Here is a 20,365-nt window from a genome sequence, read left to right on the forward strand (position 1 = left end):
GCCTCACACATGCAGGCAAGCGCTCTGCCCCTGAGTCACCACCCCCCAGCCTTCCTCAGCCCTTTTTGGAGACAGGATTTCACCTAGGCCTTGCTAAATTGCTGAGTCTGGCCTTGAAGTTGTGATCCTCCTGCCTTAGCCTCCCAAGTGACTGGGATTATGGGCATGCACCACCGTGCCTGGCATGACTGTTAATTTTTGAACCAGGAATTCTAGAAGAGTGAGTTTTTAAGTACAGTGGAGGATCCCCCAAAACAGTCATGAGATGGAGCCAATTTAAGGCTGGATTCAGACTTAGGGTATGTGTTTTACTTCCTGGTGAGAGTTCTTCAAATAAAGGATTCCGATTCTCAGAATGATTGAAGGTCTCTGTTCCGGGGCCCAGAAGCACAGGTGCCTGCATATTTTGCTGCGTAGAGTTGTATTTGCTAGTGTGCTTTGGAAGCAGCTCCCAGTTTATAATCACCCGCTTTGACCCTCGTCCTGGGCTGGGGCTCAGAGGAAGAGAAGATCTGCTGTCCCCGCTGTCAGGGGACACTTGGCCTGAGTGGCCCTCAGGGGTCTCAGTGGGAAGCAGCATTCTAATAAAGCTGAGATTAAGAGAATTATATGAAAAGTTTACCTGAGTGATACACAAATACATTCTTTTCATTATTATTAGCTGTGTGTATGGAAAGATCTGGAAGGAAAAGTGAGAAGAGGCTCATGGCCTGGCCCCAGCTTTTATCTTTTCCCAGAGGGGGGTCATGTGACGCAGGTGGTGGTCCTTTCAGACCCTTCTCAACAGTTAGTATGCCGACTGTTTGCAGGCAGTGGCTTACACAGACGGATCTCTACTGCTGTGTGAGGTTTCCTCCCTCCAGGTTTAATGTGTCTCTGGGCTTTTTCTTATCAGTTCTCTAACACGTATGCTTAGGGCTAGTTTTCGGGAGCCTGGGCCTTGCCTGAGGGCTGGCCCCGGGCTTCAACTCCAGACCCCTGTTGCTGAGTGCTTTTGTTGTTCCCAGTTTGCCTGATGGTTTTTGAAAGAGAACCCAGAGATCAGAAACCCAGGCTTTTCACGTGAATCCGCACATGCTAATGTGGATAGCTCACTAAAAATGTAACACATACCCTCATTCTTTTTCGATTCCAAGACATGTGGAGATCGTAGTGTATCCATTTTCTATCCCTTAATATTTTTAGTCAATTTTATGTTTAGAATCGGGTGTCTTGGTTTGTTTTTGTTTTGAATACTGGGAATTGAACCCAGGTGTACTTTGCCACTGAACCACATCCCCAGTCCCTTAAAAAAATTTTTAAAACAGAGACTCCCTAAGTTGTTTAGGGCCTCACTAAGTTACCGAGGCGTGAAGTCCTCCTGCCTCAGCCTCCTGAGTTGCTGGGATTATAGGTGTGTGGCACCATGCCCAACTGGTCTCTTGCTTTTGAAGTAGGAGAATAGAAGAATCTAATAGGAGAATCCTTGCTTCCTTTTTCCTATAAGAATTAGGTCAAGTGTAGGAGAGGTAAAAAGAAACTGGTGAGGGGCCATGGTGTGTCTCATTGGTAAAGCGCCTGCCTGGCGTGCACAAGGCCCTGGGTTTGAGCCTCAGCACTGCAAAATGGGACGGACGATAGATAGATAGATAGATACATACATACATAGATGGATGAAGCTTTTTAAATGGCAGGACTGGGCCATGCCAGAACCGGCTGGTGGCAGGAGCTGCCCTTTTTCAGGAGTTAGCTGTGGTAGCTCACCTGGACCTCTGCAGGGCCAGGATGCCCTCTGCCTGCAGGGCCTGGCTTGGCGGGCTGTGGTCAGGGTCAGCAATAATGGTTTTGGAAGAACTTTGTTAAATGGAAGAGGAGGTGAGGAGAGGCAGGAAAGGAGGCGAGGAGAGGAGACAAAGCAGATAAAGAGGTGAGGGGGGAGCTGGGTACAGTGACAGGGGGGATGGCCTGAGGGTCCCCTGCTCAGACTCTGTCCTCGGTGGCGGCTGCTGAGAGCTGTCTCCCACACGGTGTCCCCGTGTCTTGAGTCCCTGCCGTCAGTTCTTTTGGACACACACCCAGAAGTAGAATTGCCGCGTCCCGTGGGGATTCTGTATTTAATTCTTAGAAGAAACCCCTGCTGTCCTCCACAGCGGCTTTACTGCCCCACGTCCTCACCAGCCGCGCACCAGGGTCTAGTCCCGCTGCCCCCTTATTTTTTTATTTTTAATTTTTGACTGTTTTTGTGGCGGTCCTCTAGTGACTGCGAGGTATTCATATTTTCTTGAAAGGGCCTCCTTCCCAGGACCTTGTACACAAGTGGCGCCTAATTGTTTCTTGGGTGAGCAAGTGTTTTATTGGCATGAGCAAGTCTCCTTGGTCAGAGCTCAGCAGAGGGGCACCCGCCCACGACAGAGGTGCTCATGGCTCTGCAGCATCTCTGGCACCATGGGGCCTGGAAGTGCCGGGCAGACGCAGGTCGTAGGGTGTCACTGGGCTCTCGGCGGGCTTTGGGGTGTTGGACGTAGTGACCCCTGCACTAACTTCACAGAGGCGTTTCCTCATCTTTCTACCCGCCCTGTGATTTTGAGAGCCTGTTGGCTGGGTTTGGGAAACACAGTGGTTCTGGAAAGAGAGTGCGTGCCTCCTGAAACCCGGACCCCGTGCTGACCTCTGTTTTAATCCCACCACATCCCCCCTGTTGAACAGGACCTTCTCCAGATTCGATCCTACGTGTATGCAGAAGAGCCAAGCATCGATATTCACAACTTCGCGGGGACTTTTACCAGAGTAAGTCAGCTTGCTGTAACGGAGCTCCCATCCTGGAGTGTGCTTGAGCTGGGGCTTGTGGAGGAGGCCCGCGGAGGAGGCCCGCCGAGGAGGCCTGCAGAGGAGGCCAGCGGAGATGCTTTGATGGATCTTTGCCAGAGTGTGGTTTTATTCAGGGCCGGCCTGAGATTTCCTAACAGCAGCCCCACCTTGAAAGCAGAGGGATCTTTTCTCAGTAAGGTTGACAGGCCAGAATTCTCTCCCAGCCTTAGAACGGCTTGAATGACGTAGAGCCGAGTGTGGAGTGATTAATGTTACTGATGCCCCTGTCCCCTCCAGGTGGGTCCCAGTCCTCCTCTTCATACAAGTCCTCGCTGCCACTCTTGGACCTTTCAGAATACTTGCTAATCTTGGATCTAAGTTATTTGAGGATATGAGACAGTAGATTATAGAACCCCAGCTGCCCTGTCTCTGGTCTCTTTCTCTAAGCCTCAGCCTGGCCAGCACAGAGCCTGAGTAGTGGCTGTTGCACTTTAGACCTCTCCTTGTGCAGTAATTCTTTAGTGTTGGAAATCTCCACTCTTTATGTCACAGAACAGCTTTCACACACATTTCCATGAGAGATGAAAACTCTGGTGTGGCAGTGGACGGGCCTGGCCCCCTCCCCCGGCTGAGCTGTGGGCTTCCCACCTGTGGCCTCCGGATTCATGGGGGGCCCTTCTCCTTGCCTAGAGCAGGGCAGGCTGGAAGCCGTAAGGCCCCTGTTTGGTCATCACCCTGTACCAGCAGGTTCTGCAGCCAGAGTTTCAACACATCATGCATCAGAAACATTCCAGAAAACTCTAGATAGGGCAGAGGGGTGGGAGGGGAAGGGAAGGGGGATGGGGTTAGAAATGATGCTGGAACTTGGTGGACATCATTACCCTAAGTACAGGTGTGAAACACAAATTGGTGTGAAGATAGTTTGTATACAACCAGAGAAATGAAAACCTATGCTCTATACGTGGAATAAGAATTGTAATGCATTCTGCTGTCATATATATATAAAATGTTTTTAAAAAGTTCCAGAAAAAACTGCGCCTGTATGGAGCGTGTAGAGACCTTTGTTGTTGTCGTGAGCACCACAGCCATTTATACAGCACTAGGACTGTGCTCGTGTTCTAAGTCACCTAGAGATGACGGGACTGTACGGGAGACGTGCGCAGGACTTGGCTTCCCTGGGGTCCTGGAACCAGACCCCACAGAGACCGAGGGACACTAGTAGACAAACACGAGTCTGTGTGGTCTCTTCCAGGAAGACAGTGACCCGTCCATCAGCGAGAGCTTGAGCATCGAGAACACGCTGTGGGCTGGCACGGTCGTGGCCTCAGGTGAGACCGCGTGGCGGGGATCGCGTTGGCGTTAGAATGGTCACCTGGAGGTGGGAAAGCCAGGTGCTGGTGGGGTGCAGTTTCCCCCGAGTTCTGGCATCTCTGGGGAGCCTCATTGACATCTCATGTGGCCGGGACGCGTACAGACACCTAGAGGGGAGGCCACCATGGCCTGCGGACTGCGGTGTTCCCTTCTTGCCGCTTCCGTTGCCGTTTCTAGTCTGTGCCAGAGATCGAGTGAGCCTGGCCGGTGTGGCCGGAAGTTGTGTGCGTGGGGACAGCTGCCCATGTTGGTGTGTGTGTGGGAAAGTGCACTGGGGAGGGGCCGAGCCTGTGGGAAACACCAAGGTGAAGTGGCCGTCCATGGCTTTGGGGTCACGTGCTGGGTGACGAGAGCAGGAGGGCCCCAGGACCCAGAGTGGTCTGCTGCTGCGGTGGTCGATTGCGGGCTGCAAGAGGCAGCGCGGCAGGCACTGGACTGGTTCCTTCATTTGTGTCACACCCTCTGCTTCACCCTGGACATCACGCCGAGGGCAGGCACTAGTATTATCCCTGTCCTGCATTTGAAGGAACTGAGACTCGGTGAGGTCGAGGGACTTGCTGAAGGCCACACAGTGGGTAAAAGGCAGAGCTGGGATTTGAACCCAGACACTTTGCTCAGATGAGGAACTTACTGTGCAGCTTTTAAACACAGTATAGCACCCCGTGTCCGTGAAAGAGCGTGTCCGCGTATTAGTGTGATCAGGTCCCATGACAGTCCCACCACTGGCCATTTTCCGGCTCTACTCTTGGAGTCACGGGGTCTTCCCCTCGTCAGACACCCCCCAATCCCCACTCACATCCTGTTGTCTTTGCTTGGTCTTCTGGTGCTCTGTAGTTCATCAGAAGTCAGATCAGAATTCCATGTGACCAGGGGAGGAAAGGGGCACGCAGGCAGGCCATCCTGGGTGGCCACTGTTTGGTGCAAACAGGCAGAGACTGGCTCCCTCTTTTTTTTTTTTTTGGTTGCATCCCTTTCCCGCTGTCTGTGTCATTTACATCATGTCCCTCCTTGCCCATGACTAACGTGTGAGGAATTGGTCCTGAAGACTCTGCTTGGCCACACCAGGGCCCCACGGCTCACCCATGGACACGGGGCCATGCAGCCCATTCCCGCTCTGCCCCGCCCACTCCCCCACTCTGCCCCGCCCATTCCTGCTCTGCCCCGCCCACTCCCACTCTGCCCCGCCCACTCCCTGCCCTGGAGGCTGTGCAGTGTCTGAACTGGTTGCTTTTCCTCAATAGCTTTTTCTCTTCTAGTTCACCCTCTTCATAATCCTACGTAGGCCCTCAAGCCAGTGCCGTGTTTTGCCTTTTAAATTTTGGGGAGGCTACCAGGGATTAAACTCAGAGGCACTGGACCACTGAGCCACATCCCCAGCGCTATTTTGTGTTTTATTTAGAGACAGGGTCTCACCGAGTTGCTTAGCACCTCCCCGTTGCTGAGGCTGGCTTTCAACTCTCAATCCTCCTGCCTCAGCCTCCCAAGCCGCTAGGATTACAGATGTACACCACCACGCCTGGCTGCCTTTTAAATTTTTGTCTAGGTGATTGACATACCACATGTTGGTTTGACTTTAAAATATAACAACTTCCCTTATGTTTACTGTTCATTAATATTTTTTAAATACATATGTGAATTGCCACTTTGCCTACTGTGCCCATTTTTCTGTTCATATATATATATATTTTAACCAGGGATTAAACCGGGGGGCACTTAACCACTGAGCCACATCCCCAGTCCTTTTAAATTTAGAGATAGGGTCTCAGGAAGTTACTAAGGGCCTCTCTAAGTTGTTGAGGCTGAAGTTGGAATTCGTAATCCTCTTGCCTCAGTCTCCTGAGCTGCTGGGATTACAGGTGCGCACCACCATGCCCAGCCCTGTTCATAGGTTTTTTAAAAAAATATTTCTAGGAATTCTTTATGTTGTGAGACTATCATCCTTCTGTTTGATCTTTTTTTTTTTAATATTTATTTTTTTTTGTTTTTCGGCAGACACAACATCTTTGTTTGTATGTGGTACTGAGGATCGAACCTGGGCCGCACACATGCCAGACGAGCGTGCTACCGCTTGAGCCACATCCCAGCCCCCTGTTTGGTCTTAATCGCAACTGCTGTTTCCCTTGATCTTATTTGTATTTTGATCTAAAAGTCTAGAGTCTCTATCTCATCACGCCTATGATCCTGTTTTCCTTTATAATTTCTGGTTTCTGTGACATGCTTAGACAAAGCTTCCCAGTTCAAAAATCACAGAACTATATGGTGACATTGTCTTGCAGTGTTTATATGGCTTTGTGTTGAAATACTTGATGCAGCTGGAATTTATCTTGGGGAGAGATAGAACAGCTGGCTAGCAAGGAGTCTCCTCAGCTTGAACCCTGACAGAGGTGGAGGCTGGGGAGCAGTCAGCTCCCGAGAGAGGGAGGCAGGAGAAGGCGGAGTGCTTCCCATGGAGAACGTGTGTGCGGAACACCTGCATAGGGCGTGCAGGAGAGCACCTCACCGTGCCGCACCTGGGTAGGGCTGCAGGGTGACAGGTGCTCGTGACCGGCACAGCTCCTCACCCAGCAGTAGTGTGAACAGTGTGTGCTTCTGCTCTTGCAGAGGGTTAGACATCTCTCCTTCCGTGTAAACCATGCAGGAAATCACACAAGTCCTAAATGTAACACGTGTGGATTTTAACACAGACTCCCGTGTGACCAGTACCCACGGCAAGAAGTGGGATATTATCAACCCTCTATCCCCAGAAACTCCCCTCAGCTCACTTCTAGGCCCCCACGCCACCAAAGGTGACCACCACCTTGACTTCCCGTAGCCTGATTTATCCGATCAATTACTCATGTGGATGGCATTAACGGCTCAATAACAACTACGTCTCCGTTCCCTCGGTTTTCACTCTGGGGTCTCGTTCTCCTTCACGGAGCCCTTGCTCCCTGCTGGGTCCCAGAGCTGCAGCAGGACCCCCAGGTGCTGGGCCCAGCCTCGTGGGCTCATGGCTTACAGGCTACAGAGGAGGTGGTAGAAATGGGAATGAGTTTTATGTATGTTCTCTGAAACTAGTAAAAAAGGACATTTGAGCGTTCTGAGGCGAGGGACCAGGGCTCCATCTTAATCTCAGACGTCAACGACAGCGAGAAGCCTGATTTTTCAGGCACTTTGCTGCCACGAGCTTGTCTTGGTCTTAGGAACTGAGCCTCAGAGAGGTGAGGCAACTCGCCCAAGGTCACCCAGCCTTGGAGAGCCCTCACCTGGGAGGAGGACGGGGAAGGCAAGGCGGGATCTGGAAGATGGATTCGATTTCAGACCATTGTGGGGAGTACATTGTGGAGTCAAAGATGCGGTCTCCCTCATCTGGATTCCTGCCCTGTGCTTGGTTTTGTGGGAAGAGAAAGTGAGCAGTGCTTCTGTGATCCGTGATGTCATCTGCTGTGCCCTGTCACCTGCTGTGCCCTTCAGTGGCTGTATATTTTGGGGTGATGTGATCTCCCCGGCATTTTCCATGAACTTAGTTGGCCTCCGTTTCCTTACTGGTAGACCCCTGGCTGCACTCTGATTCCGATGTGACCACGGGGTGAGATGCCTGGAGCCGTGTGCTCAACTCCAGAAAGAGCCAGCAGGAGTGCGGCAGTCCTGGGGGGCTGTGCATCTCTGCTCCCTTCAGAATTCCCCTGCTGCCTCTGGGTCAGCCCACTGTTGTGTCGTGGAGCTTTAAAAAATAAGAAAGCTTGCTGGGCTGGGCTGAGGGTCCAGCTGCCTCGGTGGGCATCCATCTGGGGAAGATGTGGTCGCCATGGTAACCCAACACAGTGCTTCAAGGCAGAGGAGTACCAGGGCGATGGAGGAGGCAGGGGCTGAGGAGAGCTGGGGACTTGGCAGAGGAGGAAGGCAGGATATCAGGAGCCCAGGGTTCTACCCCAGTTCTCAAACTCTGAGGTCCTCCCCTCCCCTAAGTCTGTAGTGTGGTCCTAATCTAGAGCAGGGTTCTTTAGACCTGTGCATGACCAGTATGTGGTGACGTGTGTGCTCCTTGCCACACGAGTTGAACATGCCCGGTTGGACTTTGCCTAACTCAGTGGGCTTTGTCTTCAGATCCACTTTGGGGCGTTGCAGCGAGGTCTCTTACGAAGGTTCCTGAGCACACTCTTGGGTTCAGCTTGTCTCTTGTCGTGAGTGAGGATCAAAGTCATCGCAGACTAACCCTGTTTAGCCCAGGCAGGACCCCACCCTGCCGCAGAGCCAATGAGCGCCTCCCGACACACCCAACCATCCGCCTGGCTCCTGGGAGAAGCCACGTGGGCTCCTGGGAGAAGCCACGTGGGGGCTGGCGGGGGAATGGCAAGGACTGTGCTCCACAGCGAGGAGGACACAGAGAGCAGAGTAGGACCCGGAAGGTGATAACGTAGGAAGGGGTCAGAGGGCTGGGGTGGAGAGATTTGTTGGGTCAAGAGCTGAGAATTAGGCAGGGGGTTGGCAGGGGTGGGACCGCTGCGAGCTGAGAGCAGGTGCCTGTCTCAAGGGGTGGCGGCTTTTTCACACCAGCTGCTTAGGCCATCGAGGAAGGTGGACCCAGGGTCACCCGATCTTCCACTTTCAGGAAAAGCCAGTGGTTTCAATTTTTTTAGGAAAGCTCTTGAATTTAAAAGTTGATAACTAATTCGGACTGTGGCAGTAGGGGGCACACCCAGCCCAGCGTGCCTTCTCCCCAGGGCAGCTGGGAGGGTGCTGGGTTCTGATCTCCTGGAGGCAGAGCGGTGGTCCTGGGCACAGAGCGGCTGTAGATGGAAAAGGCCATTTTCAGCAGCCTTTGGTGGCACCGTGGTTGCCAGGCTACTGTGGGGATCGCACCCTTTGGGTGCCCCTGGTTAGTAGGACCCTCCTCACCCTGGGCATCGGGGTCGGGCTGAGCTGCGTCTGCCCTCGTTTGGTGGAGTGGCCACGTGGCCGTCCCCGGCTCCTCTCAGGCGTGGCTCCCACAGTCTGACCATCTGCTCTGGTGACGGGCCGAGGGAGGGATGCTTGTGTTCACAGGAGCCTGCCATCTGCCGAGGACCACGCCGCTCTCCTGGCCTGCCATCTGCTGAGCTCCCGCGAGGGGAGCTCATTGTGCAGGATGTTTCTGGCCTGGCCGGGTGCAGGAGAGGGACTTGGGGCCTCTTCCCAGGGCTCTTTGTCCAAAGACGGTCACAGGGCCGCAGTGGGGTCGGGCTCCCTGACCCAAGATGTCTCTGGACTTTTTGGTGTCTTTGCCGCGTCTCTCCAGCAGTGGGTTTCGGAGAGTGCGTGGGGAGAAGGCAGGGTTTTTCTTTTTCCTGTGGAGACTGTTCTGGGACCTTCCCTGAGAGCAGGTGGGGCTGGCCCCTTCTCACCAGTTTCATCTCAGGTGTGGCCAACTCAGGCGCCCACCTGTCTGCTCCCAGTCGTCCCCACAGAGCTGGAAGCTCTGCCGTCCTCCCTGCCGCCTCGACAGATAGTACCAGATTTCCCCCCAAAATACATTGCACAGTTTACACGTAAGCCACCAGTGTGTGTGGCAGGATCCATTTTCCTACCTCTTGGCCAACGCGGGACATTGTCAGTCTTGAACTTTTGCCCACCTAGGGGGTAAGCAGGCTTGGGTTTGCGCTTCTTTGATCCTCCACTCAGTTGAGCAACTTTTCTAACGTTAACTGGCCGCTTGTCTTTCTTCCGTGAACTGGTTGTTCCTGGAGAGGCCCCGGTCTTTCCTTGTGCCTGGAGGGTGGAGGGGGAAGGGCAGTTCTTGGGAAGGGATTTCCCTTTACACAGGCTCCCAAATGGCCACGCTGGACACAGGGTCAGAAAGCAGTCGGCCTCACTGGGAAGAATACACTCAGGAAAGAAGGGTGTAGTCTTAAGTTTCCCTGATGGTGTCCAAAGGCCCAGATGTTCCATGCACTCCTGGGAGCCTCTGAGGCTGATGGCACCAGGGACCACCTCGATCCCCGACTCTCCTGCCATCAGAGGCCTCTGGACTCCCAGGCTGGCACTGCTCAGTGGAACCTTGCACAGCGAGGAGAATGCTCTACTCTTTGCTGTCGTGCCAGGCGGCCACTAGCCCCATGTGACTGTCAAACACTTGAAATGCGGCTGGTGAGAAAGGGGAACTCTGTAGCTTATCTAATTTTGACTGGAGGTTAATTTAAGCGGCTTGTCCTGCTGCTCAGTGCAGCCATGGATCTTTGGTGGCCCAAGGTCCGGTTGTTCCCGTGGCGTGGTGTCAGTGGGGTCCGACTCCCGCTCGATAGCCGCCTGTGTGTGCTGATGTGTTTTGGGACGGGGTCTCGTTCCAGGTACGGTTGTGGGAGTCGTCCTCTACACCGGCAGAGAGCTCCGCAGCGTCATGAACACCTCGAACCCGCGCAGTAAGGTGGGTGGGGCCCCCGGCACATGGCGACCCTGGCACGCCAGGAGCAATGTCGGTGGGTGAGGGTCAGCTCCAAAAGCAGGGGCACTGGCAGTGTTCTTTCATGCACATGTAGGTGTGTTCTTTCCCTGTGTGTGTGTGCGCACACTCACACACTGTATAGACACATCCGTATTCACACGTGAACACAGGAGGTTTTAGCAGCTCGTAAGCTAAGGCAAGCTGTCGAGGACGCGCAGGTGAGAGTCGCTGCCTCCATGGGTGCCTGTTTCCCCCTCATAGCAAGGGCTGGGGTGCAGGGCAGTGGACGCCCCGAGCTCCCTCCTAGCACTGCAGGAAAAAATCAGTCAGTCCTCACACAGCCCCACGAGTGCAGGTGACTTCCGTGGCCCTTCCTCATGTCATGCAGGGGACATTCCGCGGGCTCCTGGTGGGAGAGGGCAGGCCTGTGGGGTTCAGCGCCCCAGGAGCCCCTGCTGTGGCCGGACATGCAATTGGATCAGCTGACACCCCCATCGTCACTCCCCCCACACTGTGACCCCCCCAGCCCCTCCCGTCTCCAAGTTTTAAGAGACTGTGGCAGAGTGATTTTCTCTGCTGGTACAGCGGGCGACTGCTGTGCTTCCCAGACTCGTCACCGCCTCCACCAACCCTCTCCACATGCTTACGTGCTGGTTTAGCCTTGTTCTGGGCCATGTTTTTTGAAGCTGTGGCTTCGATGGGCTAGTTACATCTTGCAGGGAAGACACATGACAATAAACGCATAACTATTAAAACAATAATGTCCATAAGGCAGCATCGGACCCTGGGTGCCCAGAACTTCCAGGCAGCACCCAGAGGTCCTGTGGCATGGTGCTGCGAGTGTAGGATCCCAGCCATTTCCCAAGGCCACTGTGCAGGGTGGCAGGGGCTGTGCAGAGCGCAGGGCAGCCCAGCGTTGAGGTCGCGGGCTCCTGTGTTTCTGTATCTAAATCTTCTGAAGTTATTAAAAAAAAAAAAAAAACCACAAAACTTTGAACTCAGAATTCTCTGAGGTCCTTTGAGTGTTTGTTCTGACCTCCAACCACCGAGCAGCGTCCTCTGCTGGGAAGGAGAGTCCCCGGGGCAGGGCCAGCTCCGCGGGCTGCGGGCCATGCCGGCTGACTGTGAGTCTCTTGCTTCGCCCACAGATCGGCCTGTTTGACCTGGAGGTGAACTGCCTCACCAAGATCCTCTTTGGCGCCTTGGTGGTGGTCTCAATGGTCATGGTGGCCCTGCAGCACTTTGCTGGCCGCTGGTACCTGCAGATCATCCGCTTCCTCCTCCTGTTTTCCAACATCATTCCCATCAGGTGAGCAGGGCTGGTTGTGGGTGCTGGGAGGTCTGCTTCCCTCTGCTCACTGCAGGACCGTGGCCCTGTGGCCCTTAGGGGGAGCAGGGGCAGTCAGGGAGCGAGTGAGCCACACTGCAGCGGAGGAGGCTCCCTCCAACCCTCCCGTCTCCTCTGAACGCCTTTCCTTGAATTTTTATGGATTTCCTCAAATATGAAGGAGACCGCTGCTTTGGGGGTCTTCATGCTTTGGAAGATACAATTTACTTTTTCCTTAGAAAGCCCACTGAATACATTTCATGCCAAGGAATGGAAGCAAGTCTGCTGAGTCAATATGCTCATGACCTCACTGAGGAACTGCAGCTTCAGGAAGGGCCCTTGGCCTGACCTTCCCTACGGGCCCCGAGACATGCAGATTCTCTTTGGAGGGCTGTCCCGCACATATCAGAGCCCGAACAGCATTGATCACCAAGACTGGAAACTGGGACTGCAGCGAATGTGGCTGGGAAAACCTTGCAGCAGCCCTCATCTTCCACTAGCTCCATCCCATATTCTCATAGTAACACCCACAGAGTTCAGTCAAGTCCAGACGCCCATGTGTCCTGCCACTTCCTCACAGATCCATTATTCTTAGGGTAAAAAGTACACATACATCGTGCTTTGGCCATTGCTGCGCACTCTGCTCTCTTGTGAGGATCACCCGAACATGTAAAATTAATAAAGCCTTTAGGTTCCTCTCCTGTTAAAAATAATAATTTACATAGTGGAATGTCATAGTAGGAAGAGTGAACATTCACATTAGCAAAAAAAAAAAAAAGAGAAAAGAAAAAATGACCTGCAATCCTACAACCAAGGTGATAAGCTCTTCCTCTTTCTATTTAGAGAAAAGGAAATTCGTCTGTACATAAAATCTGCATATAAAAAAAATCAGAGCAGGGCTGGGGTTGTGGCTCAGAGGTAGAGCGCTCACCTAGCATGCGTGAGGCACTGGGTTCGATCCTCAGCACCACAAAGTAAAATAAAGACATTTGTGTTCACCTATAACTAAAAAATAAATATTAAAAAAAAAATCAGAGCACTGTTAGAAATAATCTTTCCCAGCAAATATGCCTGTGCAGTTTTTAGAACTGTATTTTGTAGGTGTGATGATTGATTGTCTTTGCTGCATAATTCTGTTATTCTTCTATTATAAATGATTAGTGAAATTAAACTAAATATCATTTTTCCTGAAACTTATCACACTTACAGTCTCTCTTACCCTTGGTATGTGTTATTTTGCATTTTGTCTTGTGTTCTGCATATTTTTGTTATCCAGGTTAGAATTTGTTTCTCTTTCAGGATGGAGACTGTTGTAGGATTTGTTCCCTCAGGGCAGGGTATTGTGTCCTGGCCAGCACACTCTGGAGGGTGGTCTCAGCGAACAAATAAGTCTGCTTTTTTGCTGGTGATACAAGTCTTTCTAGTGTGATCCTAAGTGGAGTCATGTTTTTGTTTGTTTGTTTTTGTTTTTAAATTTTTGTACTGGGGATTGAACCCAGGGGTACTGAGCCACATCCCCAGCCCTTTTTATTTTATTTTGAGACAGAGTCTCACTAAGTTACTTAGGGCCTCAACAAGTTGCTGAGGCTGGCCTTGAACGGGTGATCCTCCCGCCTCAGCCCTGAGTTGCTTGGATTTCAGGCAAAGTGAATTTTCATATGAATCAGGGCTAGTTAGTACAATGGCATGCATTTTGATTAATTTATGAGATCATGAAATAATTTGAAAATTTCTATCTTTTGGTAACAAAGAATGAATTTAATAATGAATTATAATAAATACTACTATATTAAACAATATTAAAACAAGTAGCACATACGTAAATGAATATTACTCAGCCTTGAAAAAGAAGGACATTTTGACACATCCGGTGCTGCCGACGACCCTTGAGAACATTCTGCTCCCTGTGGAGTAAGCCACACACAAGGGCAGAAGTCCCATCTGTTCCCACTGTGGAGGCCCCTACAGTAGTCAGGGTGACGACGGTAGCACCACTGTGTGGACGTGCTCACTGCGGGGCGCGGTGTGTTTAGAGTCCATACTGTTGGTGTGAAGACACATTCGGGCCTTCTGTTTGTCCTTCTAACCTGCTCCTTCTGGCTTTCTGCCCAGTTTGCGTGTGAACCTGGACATGGGCAAGATCGTGTACAGCTGGGTGATTCGCCGGGATTCCAAAATCCCTGGGACGGTGGTGCGCTCCAGCACGATCCCCGAGCAGCTGGGCAGGATCTCCTACCTGCTCACAGACAAGACAGGTGAGCGCTTGCGGCCTGCGCAGCACCCGGTGCACAGTGCCCTGCAGGGGGTGGAGAGGGGAGGGGGGTGCCGTGCTCGAGGAGGAGCGGGGGCTCTCCCTCTGGAGGGGAAGAAGCTGCTGCGGTTTCTCTCCTCACTGTGGGACGAGTAGAGGCTGCTGGTGGTGGCAGCAGGGGCTTCCATGGGACTAGTTAACGCCACGCTCCGTGCTGGAGTTTGTGAATGGTCACTTGGTTAATGCCCGTGCCAGCCCCGTGCTGAGGACATATTTTCCTCATGAGGAAAGGGGCAGTGAGAGGTTAAGTGCTGTCACAGGCACAGAGTGGCCGAAGGAGGCATGGGACCCGGGCAGTCTGGCCACAGTCCTTGTATCACCACCGCACCCCAGTTCTGCTCCCCACTTTAACTCCTGTCTGACTGAGGTCCTCGCAGTGGGGAGGAACAAAGATGGGGGTGGCGACCGGAGCCTAACCTTCCTCTCCTCCAGTTAGTGGCTGCAGCGTAGGAGGGAGGTTGCTGCAAAGATACCAGGTAGCTCCCCAGAACAGCCAAGCCAGGTTTCAGGAAGGAGAGGGCCAGGAAGGCTCTGGACACACCAGTCTCCGTCCCCCCAGGACGGTCTCGGCAGGGCTGTGCCGTTGGGGTGACTTGACTATTCATCTTCCATCCGTGACTCTCTGCTCAAGGGTCAGGCTCCTCCCAGGTAGAATCTGGTTGGCCTGGGGTACCTTACACACAACCCTCTTGTCAAGGGAACACGGCAGCTGTCCTGATGGACAGTCCTCCTGGCCGGCCTAGAGAATGGGTGTGGTCATGTTTCCATGGCAACCCAGCAGGGGAAGGGGACCTCTCCTGCCTACTCCAGCGGGGGCAGCGCTGAAGCCAGTGGGTGACACGGAAGTATCGGGTCCCTGTTCTCATCTGTCTTGTGTTTCAGGAACTCTTACCCAGAATGAGATGGTTTTCAAGCGCCTTCACCTGGGAACGGTGGCCTATGGCCTGGACTCCATGGATGAAGTGCAAAGCCACATATTTAGTATTTACACCCAGGTAAAGCCCTCCCTTGAAGTCCCCAAGACAGCGCCTGCACATTTCTTAATGGCTATATTGAGGTGTAATCACAACAGTGTAAGTTTATCCACATTTAAGTTGTATGTTTAAAAATGTATGATTGCTAGTTTTGACTACATTCACACCGTTAGGCAGCCATCCTCATGATCTGTTTTACCTTCATCAATCCAGAGAAAACCCTGTACCCTTCAGCATTGCTCCCCATGTCCCCAGTATCTGCTCCCCAAATGTACATCACCATCAGTCTTTTACATTTTGAGTGAAGTCATAGTGGACGATGATTCCCCTCTTCCTCGTCTGCAGGGTGAGTCTGCCCCACTGAAATGCTAACAGACACTGGGAGAAGCCAAGATAAAGTTGTTTGCCCAGGGCTGGGGCTGGCGCTCAGTGGCAGAGTGCTTGCCTGGCAGTGTGAGGCACTGGGCTCTCAATCCTTAGCACCGCATAAAAATAAACAAATGAAATAAAAGTTGCGGTATGCATCCACAACTACAAAAATTTATTTTTTGCAAAAAAAAAAAAAAATTGTTTGCCCAGCATCTGGTGCCACAAGGAGCTCTGAGCGCCTGTCGGTTGGTCACACTCAAGTTAGAGAACAGTCTGTTTTCCTTTTCCCCGGCTCTGAGCCGAGCAGTGGTCACCGATGGTCTCATGCACGAATCATGGTGTCGTTACCTTTAGTTTCTTGTCTGTGGTCAACTTGGTGATCTGTGAAGGAAACTAACCTATCAGAAGACTCAACTTACTGCTCTCACTTTTTTCCCCCTACATTTTTTACAAGCGGTCACTCTTTCACAGATATTCCTAAAAGGTAGGCCAGTGGGTCCCCACTACTGCTGCTCATTAGAATTGCGGGTGGTGCTTTGATTGGGCTGGATACTCTAGAGATTCAGGTCCACTTAGGGCAGGGTCCCCGCTTGTGTTAAGAGTTAGTTGAGACAAGACGCATAAGGCCCTGGGTAGTTCTGAGGCACGTGCAGGGAAGATGGATACTCCATGAGGCCAGCTCCAGGCTGAAGAGACACTTGTTTGGAGAGAACAAGAGAATGATGAGGCCACATTAGCCTAAATTTGTCAAAACAGATAGTCATTACTTAGAAATCCAGTTTAAAATGTCAGTGTTGCAGGGTGAGGTGGCACATACCGGTAATCCCAGCAGTTCAGGAGGCTGAGACGGGAGGATCCAAGTTTGAACCAGCCTCAGTAACTTAGTGAGGCCCTGTCTCAAAATATAAAAGGTGTGCAGACATAGCTCATAGGTACAGCCCCCAAGTTCAATCCCCAGTAACCCTCCCCACCACCAAAAAAAAAAAAAAAAAAAAAGAAAAAGAAATAAATATCTCTCTGTAAAGGTTAAAGGCAGAATCCACGAACCCTTCCCAATGTGGTTATAGTTGATATTTAATGTTCTGGAACATTGGCTTGGACAGCCTGGATTTGCAGGCTCCCTCCTAACAGTGGACATGAGGGTAGGTGTTAAATGGAGAACAGTTAATTGGACACGTTTCACGACGTCGGCCATCTACAACCGCAGAGAAGCCTTTATAATCTTGTAGGCTCCGTGGGTCAGCATTAGGGCTGGTCTCCAAATGGGTCCGTGGACCTTTTTCAGAGATGTTCTTTAGGACTTAAAAAATTATGAGGAGTGTCACTGGATGGGGAGGACAAGCCACACAGTGCCCATTCCTTTCTCTCTCCTTGTGTGGCTGTTTTGTCTCAGGGTCTCCCGTGCTGGTCCTGGGCCCTGTTATGTGGTCCCGGGGGCCTCCCCTGTAGCTGCTGATTGCTCCCTCTTGGCCTCCAGCCCTGAATGAACCTGCACACCGAACCCTGCATATGTGGCGTCACTGCTGGGCTCCCAAGGGCGTGTCCCCAGATCCTGGTTGCTTCCTGCATCCCCTCCACCTGCCTCTCTTCCAGAGGTGCTGGCCTTAGTGCATGCCCCTCACCTACCTCACCACTCACCAAGGACCTCCCAGGTCTCTCCCTGCCACCTGCAGCCTCCAGGCACCTCTTGGCCCGTGGCACCTGCTTCTACCAGGCCACCTGCCTTTTGTCTTCAGGCCTCTCCACTAACCCGGCAGTAATGACCCTCTCCCTTGCCTGGCTGTCCACAGTGGTGTCCTGTCTCCTTCCCTGTCTCTTCCTCCAACCCAGGAGCACCCAGGAGCAGTGAGCTCCCTGGCTGGGTCGTCACTGTTCCCTCCACACCTGCAGCGCAGCCCTCCTTCCTCTCCAGTGCCCTGGGGTGGCCTCTCCCTCCTCTTCCCACAACAACCCCCACCCCCCAACCTCCTTCCTCCCAGGCTCCTCCTGAGGGTTCATTGTTCAGCTTGTCCTGCTTATCAGCACCTGCTAAGTGTCCGCAGGTGTGTTGACATGGTGACGATTATACGAGACAGCTCCATAGGTGGCGGTGTGGACCCGCAGAGGAGCACCCTGCCCGTCTGGCTGGTATTTTAAAGAGCCTGTGGTGTGGACAGAAGCCGGCCCATCTGGGATACTTGTGTATTTGACCTTTTGTGGCTCGTTTGTGGCTTCACGCAGATAGCGCTCTTAGTGATAAAAGTCAGAGAACATTTCTTGTCATGAACGCATCTGCCGCGTGCTCCCTCCGGGGCAGAAGCTCCTGAGTGGGTTTGCCTTGCGGGTCTTGGGTCTGCGGTTGCTCAGGGTTGGGGGTGAGCTCATATTAGAGGACAGTCCCACCCGGGGAGGCCGTCAGCTTCCTGTCTGGACACGTCAGGGTCCTACAGGGAGCACACAACTCCTTCTGTGATAAGACATGAGGACTTCCTCCTATTTTTGTGCCAACTTTACTGACTGCACACCCCCAAAATTCAGCCACTTTAAGTGCACAATTCAGTGACTGTTAGTGGATGTAGAGTTATGTCTCCATCGTGACCTTAGAGTATGCCCCCACACCCAAAGGTACCCTGGGCCCATGGCACTCCCTCCACAGCCTTCAGGGCTTAGCAATGATTCTGTAGCAGTCTTTCTTAAAGTGTGGTGTTGGGGACCCTGGGCCACATCACCTGAGCCACCAGTCGGAAGCCGTGGGAGTTGCGCTCACCTGTAACAGGTGACCCAGGCGAGTCGGGGCACAGAACAGTGGCTGTGACTCAGGCTCACCCTTCCTTTCAAACTCCAGCACCTGAGTTGTGGACCTGAGAGTCTGTAAGGTGCCCCACCGGGGAGCAAGGAGAAAGGGTCAGAGCACCCATCATCCCCAGGATCAGTGCAAAATGTAGGTCTGACCCACGGGGCCGAGGGTGACCCAGGGCCCGCCCACCATGCCTGGGTGAACACCTGTCGGGTCCAGTCCTGGAAGGGCCCCGCAGGAGGACCCCAGATTCCACAGCTGCTTATTCTCAGTGTGTCAAAAGGCAGGTTGCGGTTTACGAGTGTCCAGGTGACTGGTTTTAAGGCTGTTATTTAACTAAACTAACCTCATAAAGACGGCGGGGCAGTTTTAAAAGATTCCGGCAGGAGACTGCAGATTATTAATGCCAGGCTAAATAAACAAAAGGAAACGGTCAGCCCAGCAGGAGGTCAGGCCCCAGCAGGCCAAAGCCTGGTGATGATGCTCCCCTGGCTTATTGATCCGTTTATGGGTAGCTGTTTTTAAAATCGAGATGTAATTTTAAAAACCATAATCTCCCCCCTTTTAAAAAGCATATGGGTCGTGGTTTTGAGCATTGCCTACAATTCTGTGCAGCCATGGCTGCTAATTTCAGAACATTCCATCACCCTGAAGAGAAGCCCACACCCCCCAGACCCCCTTGTCCCTTCCTCCACCCCCTTTCCCAGCTACCAGCAGCCACCAGTCCACCCTGTCTACCCAAGTCTGCCCCTCTGGACTTGGCATAGTCATGGACCTCAGCGGCATGTGGCCGTCTGTCTGTCTGGCTTCCTCCACGTGGCACAGTGTTCCTGGGTCCGCTCCAGCTTGGAGCATCTGTGAAGCACTTCTCTTCTGCTGAACGGCAGAGATGATGATTTGAAACTTAAATTTGAATCTGTAGTTCTCGGCGCCCTTACCCTGAGTATGTGTCATTGTGTCATTCTGAGGTTTTGGTTGGTGATTGAGACTTATTTTTTTTCAACATTTTAGAATTATTTTTTTTTGTTATTCTCAATAAATGAACCCAATATTGCTACTAGGTAAATGTGCAAACATGGGGGCCATCCCCCAGTGTTTTCCCCAGCGTGTACATGACCAAACGGTTTCAAGGCACCTGGTCTTCCTACCTAGAGTTTCTATGTTACTTGACCCCCTCCCAGCAAGCGGAAATGCCTTGGTTCGACTAGTTGACACACGTCTGAGACAGAGATGAGGCGTTGTGGCGGCCACGGGGCCCACCCAGACCCCCCACCCAGGGCTCGGTGCGCCTCACCTGCTGGGTCTCTGTCAGTTCATATCTTCCAAAAGACGTAACTCTTTTAACCCACGTACTTCCATCTGCGCCTGTCCTTTTCCACGTAGTATTTTGTCTCTGATGATGTTTGGGGCTTATTGAAATTGGTGCGGAGTGTTTTCATGACCAAGTGTGAGTTGGTGCACAGGATGTGTACAGTTTGTCACTGTGTCCTGCGTGCCAAATGGTAGTCTCACTTTCTGTGTCCACAGGAAACATGAAGGAGGCTCAGTTTATATATATATATATTTTTTAAGGAAGAATTTTTTTTTTTAATCTGTGAGTTTTTCTTGTGGACACAGAGCCTACTTTGTCTTTTTATTCATTTAAAATATGTTATTTTTGGAATCTTCTGTGTTCAGGTCACTCCCAAGCCACTGGGATGACAGGTGTGTGCCACCCCACTGGCTTTTAATGCAATCTTTAAAACAACTCCAGTTCAAAAACAAACAAACAAACAAACCCCACAAGGAACAAATATTGAAATTTTAAGCGAAGTCCGGGTCTCACTTGCTCACTGAACGCCTTGGCCCCTTGCGGGCTCCGCTGCACCCCTGCTGGTTCCCTTGGTGGCGGCAGCTCTGAGCCTGTCTCCATGGCGTGACCCTTGGGAGCTGCTCTGGGGGTGGGGCCGCCCCACAGCAGTTCCTTGTCGTCGGCAGTGGCTACCAACTGCCCGCCCTCACAAGACCCATTAACATCACCAACGTTCATGCGTGGTGACGTTCTAACTGC

General features: G+C 52.2%; 1 protein-coding gene across 2 annotated transcripts in view; it reads left to right on the forward strand.

The window, feature by feature from the left end:
- The window catches only part of Atp9a (ATPase phospholipid transporting 9A (putative)), a 122,660-nt gene that overhangs the window by 56,103 nt on the left and 46,192 nt on the right, over positions 1–20,365 (forward strand). For both annotated transcript variants that reach the window (XM_046433285.2, XM_046433286.2), the window contains exons 8-13: positions 2,686–2,766; positions 4,040–4,115; positions 10,464–10,540; positions 11,707–11,867; positions 13,998–14,140; positions 15,079–15,191. In XM_046433285.2, the coding sequence (XP_046289241.1) occupies positions 2,686–2,766; positions 4,040–4,115; positions 10,464–10,540; positions 11,707–11,867; positions 13,998–14,140; positions 15,079–15,191 (651 nt within the window). The remainder of the gene's footprint in view (positions 1–2,685; positions 2,767–4,039; positions 4,116–10,463; positions 10,541–11,706; positions 11,868–13,997; positions 14,141–15,078; positions 15,192–20,365) is intronic.

Source organism: Marmota monax, unplaced genomic scaffold (genome assembly GCF_021218885.2).
Source record: "Marmota monax isolate L192 unplaced genomic scaffold, Marmota_monax_Labrador192_F-V1.1 WCK01_AAM20220418_F8-fsc00014, whole genome shotgun sequence".
Classification (NCBI taxonomy): Eukaryota; Metazoa; Chordata; class Mammalia; order Rodentia; family Sciuridae; genus Marmota; species Marmota monax.